The sequence below is a fragment of the Artemia franciscana genome, unplaced genomic scaffold (assembly GCF_032884065.1).
Source record: "Artemia franciscana unplaced genomic scaffold, ASM3288406v1 Scaffold_897, whole genome shotgun sequence".
In the NCBI taxonomy this organism is placed as follows: domain Eukaryota; kingdom Metazoa; phylum Arthropoda; class Branchiopoda; order Anostraca; family Artemiidae; genus Artemia; species Artemia franciscana.
In genome coordinates, this window is record NW_027068925.1 from 150445 (window position 1) to 163446 (window position 13002).

General features: G+C 36.3%; 2 protein-coding genes across 2 annotated transcripts in view; one reads left to right on the forward strand and one right to left on the reverse strand.

Annotated features, from left to right (window-relative positions):
- LOC136043736 (polyamine-modulated factor 1-binding protein 1-like) overlaps positions 1 to 6705 on the forward strand; it is a 71862-nt gene extending 65157 nt beyond the window's left edge. Inside the window, exons 8-9 of the mRNA XM_065728645.1 lie at positions 1235 to 1403; positions 6470 to 6705. Of these exons, the coding sequence (XP_065584717.1) occupies positions 1235 to 1403; positions 6470 to 6544 (244 nt within the window). The 3' untranslated portion in view covers positions 6545 to 6705. The remainder of the gene's footprint in view (positions 1 to 1234; positions 1404 to 6469) is intronic.
- A 2377-nt stretch (positions 6706 to 9082) lies between these two features.
- Positions 9083 to 13002, reverse strand: LOC136043734 (uncharacterized). Its single transcript, XM_065728643.1, has 2 exons — positions 12418 to 13002; positions 9083 to 9124 (listed from the first exon to the last, which is right to left on the reverse strand). Exons 1-2 carry the CDS (start codon positions 13000 to 13002, stop codon positions 9083 to 9085), a joined length of 627 nt encoding a protein of 208 aa, XP_065584715.1.

Here is a 13002-nt window from a genome sequence, read left to right on the forward strand (position 1 = left end):
CAAGGCTCTCCTAGCTATCGAGTCCACAAGTTTCGGTTCCTTACTTACATACTATTTGTTTTCCTTTTTTATCCAAATTTCATCCCTTGGGATAGTTTTCGGAAATTCAGTCAAGGTCGAACTAAAAACCCCTTAACTTTGAGTAACAGGTAGCCACGGTGTTAACATGTATTTGGAAATATTTAGCATTTGTTTTTGTTGTCGATTCCAACTTTATTGAATCATAAATCATCTCCGCCATGCACGTATTTATCCTATCCACATACAGTGGGCATATTTGTGAGTTTTATTTATATAATGGGTTAACTTTCTTGGTCTTAAACGCCATCTGAATATTCCATCTTTCGAAAATAGTGAAGGTGGCGTTGCAGGGCTTTTAATTGTTTTGAGTATTAGACATTTGTTTTCTGAAAGTTGACGCTATTTTTACCGTTTATTGAAATACAAATTTATCAAAAAAAAATTTTAATGCTGCTTTTTCACTTTTTGTACGCTTAAAACAAGGTGTCTTTCTTTTTAGAACTGAGTTTTAATTTTTTAAAGTTGGTTTTCATATTTTTTTAAGTTGGTTTTCATCTCTTACTCTTTATTTGTCTTTACTTGCATTTACAGAATAAAGGCTATGAATTATGGAAAATTTGCGTGTCCCCGGTCAGGAGATTTGTCCTCATCGGTGTTTTTTTTATCATTATGTCAGAGAAAGTTTGGTCTGAGTAGCAGGAGGTATGTCAATCCAATCATTATTATTCATCTCGATTTGTGTTTATGAATTTGTTAGTTATAACGAGTTTAAAAAGGCGGTAATTTTTTAAAATTTTGAATAGAAAGCTTAGAAAAATTCAATTTGAGATTATTGTGTTGAACCGTAAAGTGGCCTAAATATGCAATAGAATCTCTGTCCGGTGCAAAATTTTGGTTCTGCTACTTACGGAAGTCAGTTGTTCTTTACATACCTAAGTGTGAAAGGTGGGGGGGGGGTATTTATTCGAAAGCTTAAGTATGTCGCGTTAGTTGTCAATTTTTGTGGGTGTTTTTAGCTATCATCTAGACTTGTATTATATCTTTTGTCTTCACGCTAAGTTTTAGGAAAGCTTGGTAGGCATAAAAAATTTGATTTAGATTAACTACTCACATTATCGAATATCATAAAAAAAAATCCTCCCCATAATATTGATCCGCAAGGATCTTTTCAGTTGAATAACAATCTATTTATATCTTTTGCGAATATTTTCAGGGACCAGTTAGCCCAGAATCTGGACCTGACCCGCCAGAAACTACTAGATGCTCAAGAGGATTTGGTAAGAAGATCTCAAGTTGAATCAAAACTCAGGCGTGAGCTACAAGGGGCGCACTCTCTTATTGCAGCAAAACATTCCAGAGGAAGTGATGAACGAATTAGTGAGGTAGTCAGCATTATTTTCTTTTTTTATTATTTACGTGCAATTCATGGAATTAATTGGTGTTTCGAAATTGTCTGATTTTCATCCCAATTATCATCAGTTATGTTTTTTTTCTAGTAAGACATAATACTTAGATCTACAATGGCCGGTTCTAAAAGTTTACACCAAATCACTTGTTTAGTTTACCAGTCTGCAACTGAAAGTTGATAGAGGTCGATTTTACATTTTTGTTTCTAGTGTGTATTGCTTAGTGCGTTGAAAATCATAGCTTAGTTTTTAAGTGAAGGGTCAAATCATATGTAGCCCACAACCTACCTTAAATTATCTCAAAATCACCTATGGAGGGAATACAGCTTCTCAGCAGCAGCAACAAACCATTTTGAACTTGTATATGCTTTTTGCTTTTATGGACTTTGTCAAGATGGCGTCTGAGCGGTTCAGTTAGTTATTATGTTACCCATTAGACGATTTTTTCAAAGCTGTCATCCGGAAAACATGTGCTAACCACGTTAATTTTTCTTTATGATAGGACTGAAGTAATAATCGAACCCCCTTTATGTACAGCATATATTTTTATATTCTGCCATCCAAACGAGTACGTAAAACTGTTTTTAAACAATAACGCTTAATAGATTTTCCTGGGCCTTTCAAAGAGCCTATTTTTCAGAGCCATGCTTGTACACTGCCATTACTGTGACCTGCTGTAATCTTAGACTTACCACCATATTCTTCCAAACGTTTTTCATTGTGGAAAAACTCTCTGTACCTTGTCTGTTCTACTTTTCACATCTTTATAACAACGCTACCTACTTAAGTGAAGTAATCCATCTGTTCTATCTTCTGGCTTTCTAACCAGAGGCGTAAATTTGTCAAAGTCCTGGGGTAGGGGCGAAATTGGAGCCAATTTTCCTAATTCAAGTGTAAATGACAGTGGGCAATCAAAATGAGCCATTTAGTACCATAAGGGCAAATATATATTAAGAAAACTGACCTGTTTCTTACGATATTGTAATTATGCAGACTTATCTTAGTTTTGACAAGATTTTTTTGCAGAAACTAAATTTCAGCTTGAAGGGGGGGGGGGAACTGAGGTCTGAGAGGGTGAGGAGGGGGCAAAATGAGGTCTGGGGGGCAGTTGCCTTCCCTGCCCCATAGCAAATTACGCCCCTGTATCTAACATCATCTCTTCACCCTCATTCATACCTTGTTTAAGCGACTCAGTCTTCTTAACATTAATTGTTTAGTCTGCCGTATATTCTTAATCCCAAACATCCAAAAATTCATTTCTTTCCCCAGCATCTTATTCTGTGATATAAAGCTAAAATTATCTGCAAAATCTAAGTCCAAGAGGATTTTACCCTTCTCTTTTGATACCATGTTCTAGCATTGCTTTTGATGTATGTTTTAGTACCCTAAAACATTTTACGGATTGGAATCCATATAAAAGAGGACTCGACTCAACCGTGCTTAAATTCTGATTCCAACTACCGATCCAACTACTAACCTCGCTTCCCAACTTAACTGTAGTAATATTATAGTTCTTCAACATGCTATATATGGACAAAACCTTCAGTAATGCTTTTCCATCAGTTGAATCAAATGTTTGCTCATAATCTTTAAAACTAGTAATTTACACATTTCTTACTCATTAATCTAAGTGTTAAAATTTAGCCATCGCATCCTCTTTCCTTCCTAAAACTGCTCTATTCTTCTCTTAAAATTTGATCGACGGTGTCTCTAGATTGGGATCCCAATATATCGGGATGGAGGAGGAGCGTGCATAGCTGCGTTGACCTCAGGCTGCTTGGCCCTGAGGTAAGTTGTTAGTAGTAGTAGTACAGTGTCTTATAGTACAATCAGTACAATCATTTTAAGGAATGTTCTTCTGAGAGAAATCAAGCTGATGCCTCGTGATTAATGCACTCAATCTTATGACCTTTCCTATGAAGGGTGTAATTAACTACTTAAACTTAAAACTTTCACATGCTGACCAATAGTCTGCGTTGCGCAGGTACTGATCTCCTGATCCGATGCCTTCGGCCGAGAGTGCAATGCGTGGTTGGTTGCAAATCATCTGACGCTTCCCGTGTTTTTCCCCCAGATTTCTCTGGGTACCCATTTACAGCTGGGTGGACTCTGGCTGATCTTGCAGGTTACACCAGTAACCCCTGTTCCAAACCAAATAATTATCAACACCAGGACTCGAACCCCTGACCTCAGGATTTAATTACCTTACAAGTAATTGAAGGCATCCAAAAATCGCTAGACACTTTCCTTGATCAAAAATTGAACTCGTAGTTTTTAGCATCGTGTCTCTAACTTAGTAATCTGAAGTGAGGTCCTATTCTATTTTTAGCTGGGAATAAGTCCAGACTTTCCACTTCCTTTCTGTGGCTTAACATCTCAAAATAATAACCCGTGATCATGGTGTATCTTCCGATCCTTAGCAATTTTATTGTTGTCACGCATTCCACATTGTCCTAATACTCCCTTCAAGGCTTTTATTTCTTGTCCAAGTTTCCCTGTGCTATTTTTCTGCTCTCCTACCATTTTAATATATTGGCCAAAGATGAAAATTTTACTCACCCTCTCTACCTGAGGTTTAGCTCTATCCATTTCTAGAATTCAAGTTTTGAAATTTGATCTATAGAGTTTTTAGATTGAAAATGTGTTGAAACGGTTGAAAATTGTTGAAAAAAAAAAACGATAATTTTCCCGCTTTTCAAACAAGCTGTGGTCCTCAAAAAATGTCGTAAGTAATAAAGTAATTCTGGCTCACTGAATGGATAAAACTGGGGATAATTAATTACACAATCATAATTACATAATCACAAAATCTTATCACGCAGAAACTTCTTATACAAATACAGCTTTATTTTACGAAGCTTAAGACTTTTTCGTTAATATGCCTCGCCGCTTTTCTAACTTTCTTCCCTCAGAAATCTTGTTCTACTTCACAAGCTATTTTCCAAAATCATTCCATCTATTTTCTGCATTATCCAATTCTGAACTCCAGTTTTATGTTTAACTGTCTTTGGAGTATTTTTCTCATTTTCTTATCATGGAGTGTATCAACGTATTGACAGTTTGTAAAGTAGTTACCCTTCATAAATTTGAACTTTAATTTAGCCCTGAATTATACTAGATTGTAGTTTTTACTTTAATATGGGTAATCAATAATGCTCTCCTATACACTCTGGCGTCTTGTATTGATCCTGTCAGTCTTTGATTTACAATAAGAGTAACAATAAAGTTAATTGTCTTACCATCATGTGAGTCATATGATAACTTGATGTGCTAACATGATGTGCCGTTTTATGACCTAATGCTGCACTGATTATATCGAAATTATTGTATCTGTAATATTATAGCAGTTTATTGACGTAGCTATTTTTTTCTCTATACCAAATCGACCTAAGTTAGAGCAAGTTATTGTACCATTCTGTCTGGGTATTGAAGTCGCTTGATAAAAATATCATGCCATTGCTAAGGATCTTGTCTATTTGTCCCTATAATTACATGTAAAATTTACCCGAGTCACTGCTGTCTCTGTCAGTCCGTTCTACAGGGGCATTAACCCCTGTAGAACTAACTTATTGTTGTTATTTTTTAGGATTGGCATGATCATTGTTCTGGTAATAATAACATTCATTTTTCAAAATTGTTACTAGAAGCCAGGTCAACTAATGATCACTTTTTATTGTATGATGATGAATTTAGTAATTTTTGTAAGCAATAATAATTAAACTTTAAGATGGTGTGAGAAAATTTTTCTCGTGTACGGCCTTACGTCTCAGCCAGTACTTTTTCCTGAATTAAAGATTGCTCTGCATTTTAATGGATTTTTTGCGTTTAATCTTACTTCCGCTAATTCTACCTCTGTGCAAGGTTTTTTCTTGCAGCATTTTAAAAATCTACTTAAGAATTTTGATACGAAACCTGCATGCAAGAAATATGGAAATATCTCCAGAACACCAGAGCTCAAAACGTCAGAAATTTGGTTTTAAAATGCATCTTTATTGCCCTCGCTTCCTCTCATTTCTCGCGAATCCTTTCGATGAATCTTAAACTTAAATGTGCACCTGTGATTTCTTAAAATAAGACAAAATAATTTTGTTATATTCAACTACTTAGCTATTTTCAATACAAGAGATAGAGTTTATACGCACCACCAGGAAGGGGTCATGGAGCTTCCCTCCCTTCTCTCCCCCCAAAAAAAGATATTGATAAAGCATATCAAAGAAAAGAAGATAAGAAAGGCCACTACTACTAATAACTCGCTGCAATACTAAGGCCAACACAGTGGGCACACTGATCTTCCAATCCAGTTTGATGAAAGCTTTGCTCTTAACTCCCTCCCATGAAATTCCAGTTTCTTTTGAACAATTTCTAATTATCATTCCCCATCCCGTTTGAGAGCGACCTGCTTTTCGTTTAGAAATAATCCTATTTAAATCCTGGTAAAAACGAAGCTCCTGGTAATGCTTGCCCATCCCCCCCTTCTCAGAAAATGTTCAAGTGACACTGTAGAGATAACGTTTAATCGTTTCAAGTTTGAGGAACGTAATCTCAGTAATGGGGGAAGGGTAACTTGCAATTAGAAGTGTTTTTTCTGTAAAATAAGATTTTTGAATTGTAAGATTGTAATACTGTTCTTCTTTAAAAGGAAACATTTTTTTCTGGTGCAATCACTTCAGGTAGAATATTTAACAGCCTTGGCAATCAGATTGTTACCGGTTGTCCGAATGGTTAACCCATACAACAAGCAGAAATTGCCTAGATGTAACATTGCAACTGCCAATAACCATTGTTTATCTTCAGATGAGTTTGTATAGCACTCAAAGTATTTGGAACCGATGGAACCTAACGGTGTCCACCAGATTCCTGCTCCATTAGCAGATTTTTTTTCTCTCTTTTTTAGGTCAAGCTGCTACTATTTATAAGTATTTCAAATATTTTGGAACAGTTCCGAGTTGATTATTTTCTAACAGATTATTTCTTCTTTGTTTAAGAAAGTGGTTTTCCTAGCCCAGAGACTTGGCTTTAATATTTAGATCAATTATTTCCAGGTATTCAAAACGGGCCGATACCGGGAGCTAAACAGTGACTGTAATGGCAATGGACAAAACGGAACAGAAGTCTAAATCTGATGGCACTCTATATTCTGCTTTTTCTTCTGTAAGACGTACTCAAATGTAACTTTTGCTCTCAGTTGACTCATCTGAAGCTTTGATTGCTTCGATCTCCTATATTTTATCTGATTTATTTTAAATTGTTTTGACGTAATTATATCAATTATTCCAGATTTTGCCTTCTTATGTAGGATTATCTTGGATCAAAATCAGATGTAATTTTCTATAGTTCAAAACAATTTGGTATTAAATTGAAAGATCTGAACCCCATCTTACTTACTTGTTCGATTCGTGTTGCAATCCCTAGGGCTATCGCGGTTTCGACATCAAGTGACATATTTGACTGCAGGAGGGTCTGTCCATAGATTATGGCTTTACGATCGACAAACAACCTTGATTCCCAGCGTCTGTCATAACTAGTAAACCTGTCTAGTAGTTCCATGTCGGACTCGATGATAGACAACCATGTTTTTCGTTGACTGTCGGTTCGCTTCTTCCCCAATGGCAACGGGAAACATAAGACTTTGTTTCGACATCGCGTCGATCTGACCAACCACGACGACTCACACAAAATAAGAAAAAAATGCATGAAACAGAGCTTTGGGTAAGTGAAATCCTTAAAAACAAAAAGGGTTCATGAACATTTCGCCTAATTCAGGAACAAGGACCTCTTAGTGAATAGAACAGAATAGAATAGTTTTATTTATACAAGTAACCATAGTTTAGAATAAAAATTCCAACTAAATGGCGGTAGTACTTACAATGAAAACAAGAAAAACACGAGACTATAACTTATTAAACATTGACATGTAAAAATGAACGAACGAATTGGCGAAGCGATTTGTTGTTGGAATAGGCAAGTTCAGTCTCACTTTGTTAGCTGATCTTGTGTTTATTTTATTCCTCGTAACTGGTGATTGAATCTCTATGTTTTTCACTGCTACGAAGAAATTAGCCAAATTTGTAGATCAAACCCAAACGATGTTCATGAAGGAACGGTAGTTGTAGGACAGATAATGCGGATTCATAACTTACATATGCGTCTGAAAGAATAAGTTTTAAGGTTCTTTTATGTAGTGACTCAAGTTGATTGCTTAGGTAACTTGTGTTGTTGACTTGAGTACCCCATACACGGCAAGCATACTCGAGAATTGGTCGGATGTATGTAATATGTATATAATAAGCCGTCTTAAGTTAGGACACAGAAAAACCGAAACGACGCAGTAAGTTAAGGGTACGCATCGCACTATTTGCCTTTATAGTGATTGCATCAACATAAGTACTAAACGAGCAATCAACACTGAATGTGACACTGAGAATTACAGCCGAAGATACACGAGGATACGGTGGAGGAGGACTGACAAAGTCCCTCTTAAGAAGATTAAAGTGAAGGATTTTGATTTTTCATTCGTTGATTTGAAGCCTGTTGATAGCACATCTGTCTTTAAAGTCGCTCGTTATTGCATCACTGAATTGGGGAACTGCCTCGGAGTTTTCAATGAGATATTTCAGAAGAACTGACAAGTCGTCTACGTACTTAAACCTGTCCTAAAACTCAGAAAGGACAAAGTTTATAACTGCTAAAAACAATAGCCCTACAAGTTTCGTACCTTGTGGAGCACTACACGTGAGCTCAGCCCATTCGGAGTTGGTATCTCCAGGGAAAAGGCTGTAGACGAACTGGAAACGGTCTTGCAAAAAATTGATCACTAAAAGGAGAATATGCTTGCGTGCACCCATTGCGCGTAAATTTGTCACAAATATGAAATGTCGGATAAGGTCAAAGACTTTTCGGTAATCCACTAGAAGATTGACAATCGCACTTCTTCGCCACTCGACAATAAGCTGATACGTTCTCACTAAGTAAACAGTTGTGCTGCTTCCTCTCAAGCATCCGTAATGATATTAGCCAAAACAAGGAGAAATCGGTGAGATCAGCTCGCGGTATATAAACGTTTCCAACACCTTAGACAGTGTCGGGTCTATTGAGATAGGTCGGAATTGGTTGCAAGATTTGGGACTCTTCACTTTGGGTATGACGCGAACGTACACTCTCTTCCAAGCACTAGGGAACATTTGCTCTTGGAAATGCTGGTTAATAATGGAGTAGATAAAAATTGCGAACTCACGTAACGGAAACTCGCCAGGGTAGGACGCAACCTTCCTATTCAGCTTCTGAAGTTCCTTGTAAACGGCAAACTCGAAAATTTCACCTACATCATCAGTGTCTGCTTCAGTAATGAGAGACTCGATTTCTGAACTGGTGATTGACGGAAAGGTGGCACAAATGCCAACAAAAAAGGAGTTCACTTCCGTAGCCGCTAACAAGATACCATCCTCTTTCAATACCCTTAAGTCACTGGGTTTCGTTTTACCCGCAATTCTTTTTACTGACGAATGCCATTTGTGTGAATCTGACGTAAGTAAGGGCATAATTTTGTCCTTCACATATTGTCTCTTCGCTTGCCTGTTCAGTTTGACAAAATGGTTTTGCAACTTGGCTGAAAAAAACTGAACTACCATTGCTGTGAACGCGGCAGCGAGTCTTAATTAGGTCTTTGAGGTCGCTTGTGATCCATGGTTTATCAGCATCTGTAATGGTAATGACTTTAGTCGAGAAACAAGCATGGAACATTCTCCTGAAGTAGGCTATTTAGCTTACTATTTAGTTTGGAGCAAATGTCTTCAGATCCGTAGTTGCCGATTGAGCGACCTAACGTAGAAATTGAATCTCTTGTTGGTGGTCGTATTGTAGCGTTGACTCGTTTGGTTTTGGGGATTGCTGAATTTCCTTCCCAGAAAATTATCAAATGATCGGAATTCTGGAGGGGTCCTCGGGACTGCGGTGCATTATAGAAGTATGCAAGGTTCGTTAAGATCAAGTCAAGTATACTGCCACTCTGATTAGTTGGTATTGCGACAGCTTGCCGCAAATCCAAGACGGTGGAAACCCACTGTTTGTTTGTTTGGTTAAAGTCACCAACAATCACAAAGGCAGGAGAGGCGTACTTTTGGCGCATTTCGTCTAAGAAAAACTATGTGCTCAATAAATTCTTTGCTGTTTCTGGCACTCTCAGGGTAATTGACCGAATCGACTATCAAACACGAGAATCTTCTTGATAAATGTGTTGGTTTACGTTCCGTCCACAATATCTCATGGTCGGAGTCAATTTGATCGCTCAACAGCTTTGACGGTAGATTGTCCCAAAAGTGAAGTCCTATGTCGCCTCTACGGGGGGAGGAGGTCCTCCCACCCTATTTGGGAACGAAATGTTTTTCGTTTGACCAAAAATGGTTGGCCAAAAAAGACGATCTTTGGCAATCTGTTATCCTTCATCCGCATAACGTGTTCGAGCCATCTTAGCCTTTCTGTCATTATAGACATAGAGAGCAAGATAGAACCACATTTTTCGCACAGCTTACTGTTTGGAATACGGTCAGTCATACTTGTACCCAAAGAATCCGTAGACAATTCCTCTCGAAAACATTTAACAAATCCTTCTCCGTTTTTCAGAGTGCCAACGTTTAAGAGTCATACTTGACCGCTGTCATCACTGTAGCTTCTAATATTCTAATCTTGGTTGGCACACTTATTTTCCTATTCTTCTACAATTTTTCCACCTGAAAAAACATCCTGGGCCTTGGGGACTCAAAATGAAGAATTAAAATGTGAAGGATAAAATTATGCCCTTACTTATTAGAGATCCACACAAATAGCATTCGTCAGTAAAAAAAAAACTTGCTGGTAAAACGAAACGGGGGGTAATGGAATATGCCCTGCAAGCACCAGGGGCTTGTAAAGGTCGATAGTAATCCAAAGCTTTTTTTATCCAGTCCTAACTTATAATCTGAAATACCAGCCTATCCCCTAAATTTGGATTAATATTTCAAGCTGGGTAAGGACTAAGATTTTCTAGGTCATTTACGTGCGTTTCAAACAGGCAGCTCAGGGTTTTTCCCTAGTCTATTGGGAGTGCGTCATTTGCCTGCGATGCGCTAGCCAAGTGGACCTGGCTATCGTTTTTAGAGTCTTCCGTGGCTTAATGCTAGCTTTTTCTGATAGTATTTTCATAGAAAATCCTCTATTAGCCTCTTTTTGCTTTCCTCCATCCTTGCGAATTTTTATTTCAGTCTCCAAGATCATACGTTCGGATAACAATTCTTATTAGCCTTCGATTCATTTTTTTTCTTTTTTAACTTAATTCAGATGATCAACTCAACTTAACTCAACTTTTTGTTTATTCAACTCAAAAAATACACAAACAATATTAAGCCCCAACAGAGAGCAGAGCTTGTAAGGCTGGGACAGTGCAAAAACATAAGAAAAAACATCAACATCTCATCGTAATAATGATTTCAAAATATAATACGGTAGAAGACACACAAAATAGAAAACAAACTCATAAAAGATAAGTAAATATATAAATATCGGACAGGAGGGGCGTGGGAGGCCATCCCAGACACAGGGACACAAAAACAAACACACAAATAAGAAGATCAAATAATTTAAATTTCCATCATCAATGGTGAATAATCAAAATTTTAGCAAACAATCTTTAATATTTGCTTTTATAAATTTAGCTGAGATTTTTGGGATGGATCAAACAGAATTTTGTCATTCAACTTATAATTGTTAGCAATGAAGGGTATTTGGTATCTAATCGAAAACCTTGACCTTTCAGAGCTTACAAAAGGAATTCGATACATCCTAGACCTCCGACAATCCGAACGAGGAAGTAAAATTAACAGAGATTTGTCATAGAAATAATTTTTAGAATTTTGGATTTGAAAATGCCATATGGAAGTATTTAATATTCGTATATCATTTAAATCCAACAAATTTAAGAAGAGGAATAATGTTTTAGTTTTCGAAACATTTTCAAGTTTTGAAGGTTGATGTAAGAAATTTCCAAGTATTCTTATTGCCCTATTTTGTAGTACCCGTAAGGGTTTTATATGCTTCCAAAATGTATTAAGATATACAACTGAGCAATAATTTAAATAAGAAGTAATTAGAGAGTGGTAAATTATTTTTAAAATGGTAAAAGGAAAAATATTCTTCACATGGTACATCGACCCAATATTTTGAGCAAGTTTTAATCTTAAATATTCAATATGATTATGAAATGACAAAAGGGGATCAAGAAAAACTCCTAAATAACGATATGATTGGACCCTACAAATTTTTTATCATCAACCTGTAGCTCCTCACAAGAAATCTCTCGAGTGGAACGTTTTGAACGACCAAAAACCATAAAATTAGTTTTCTTAGAATTCGGTACTAGTTTATTAGAAACAAACCATCGATTAACTGAGGTAACACTTATAGTCAGATTTTCGATCAATGTCAATGAATCCCTAGCTTTAACTGTTATAGCTGTATCATCTGCAAATAGAACTGCATGGCTAATATTCTCATGCAAACCTCGGGGAAGATCATTAATATACATCAAAAATAAAAGTGGACCTAATACTGAGCCTTGGAGGACACCAATATCAATAAGACTTTTTAAATTAGTCATTTTTCCACCGATATTTACTGTGATTTTGCGTCCGCATAGGTATGATTTAATAATTTGCAATCCTTTCCCTCTTATGCCGGTATTTATCATTTTGTCAAGAAGAATTTCATGATTTAAAGTGTCAAATGCTTTGTTTATATCATAGAAAACAGTAGCCACATGGAAATCATCATCTAAACAATCATTTATTTCTAATAAAAGAGCTGCAACTGCTTGTTCTGTCGAACGGTTTGCCCTAAATCCAAATTGATATTTGGTAAAGAAATTTATTTTATCTAAATAGCTAGAAATCCTTTCTTTTAAAATTTTTTCAAACACTTTAGATAATGGCGATAAAATTGCAATTGGACGATAATTACTTACATCAGATTTATCGCCTTGTTTATACAACGGAATTACTCGGCCAATTTTCCATCTACTAGGAAATATACCTGAATTGATACTCAAATTGAAAATGTGGATAAGTGGTTCAAAAATAACTCCGGCAATACTCTTTAACAAATTTGTTGATAATTCATCATGTCCCACTGAATTACCATTTTTTATATTTTTGATAATCTTATGAAATTCAGCAAAACTAACAGGGACCAGAAATATGCTCGTACATTCATTGGGGGGTAAATATTCTTTATGCGACCTGTAAGGGGACAAATCTAATCCTGCTGAAACAATCGCTTGACCAACACCAGCAAAATAATCACTAAACATATTAGCAACATCTTGCGGTTCTCTAACTTCTACATCATTTGTATTAACTAATACCTCAGGATGTGATAGCTTTTTATTTTTTCCAATTTTCTCCTTAATTAAATTCCAAGTTTTTCGAGGAGAATCAGAATTTTTAAATGAATTTTCATAATACACTCTTTCATTTTCTCTAAGAATCCTTACTAACAGATTCTTATAGTTTTTAAAACGTATTATATTTATTTCAGTGGGATACTTCAT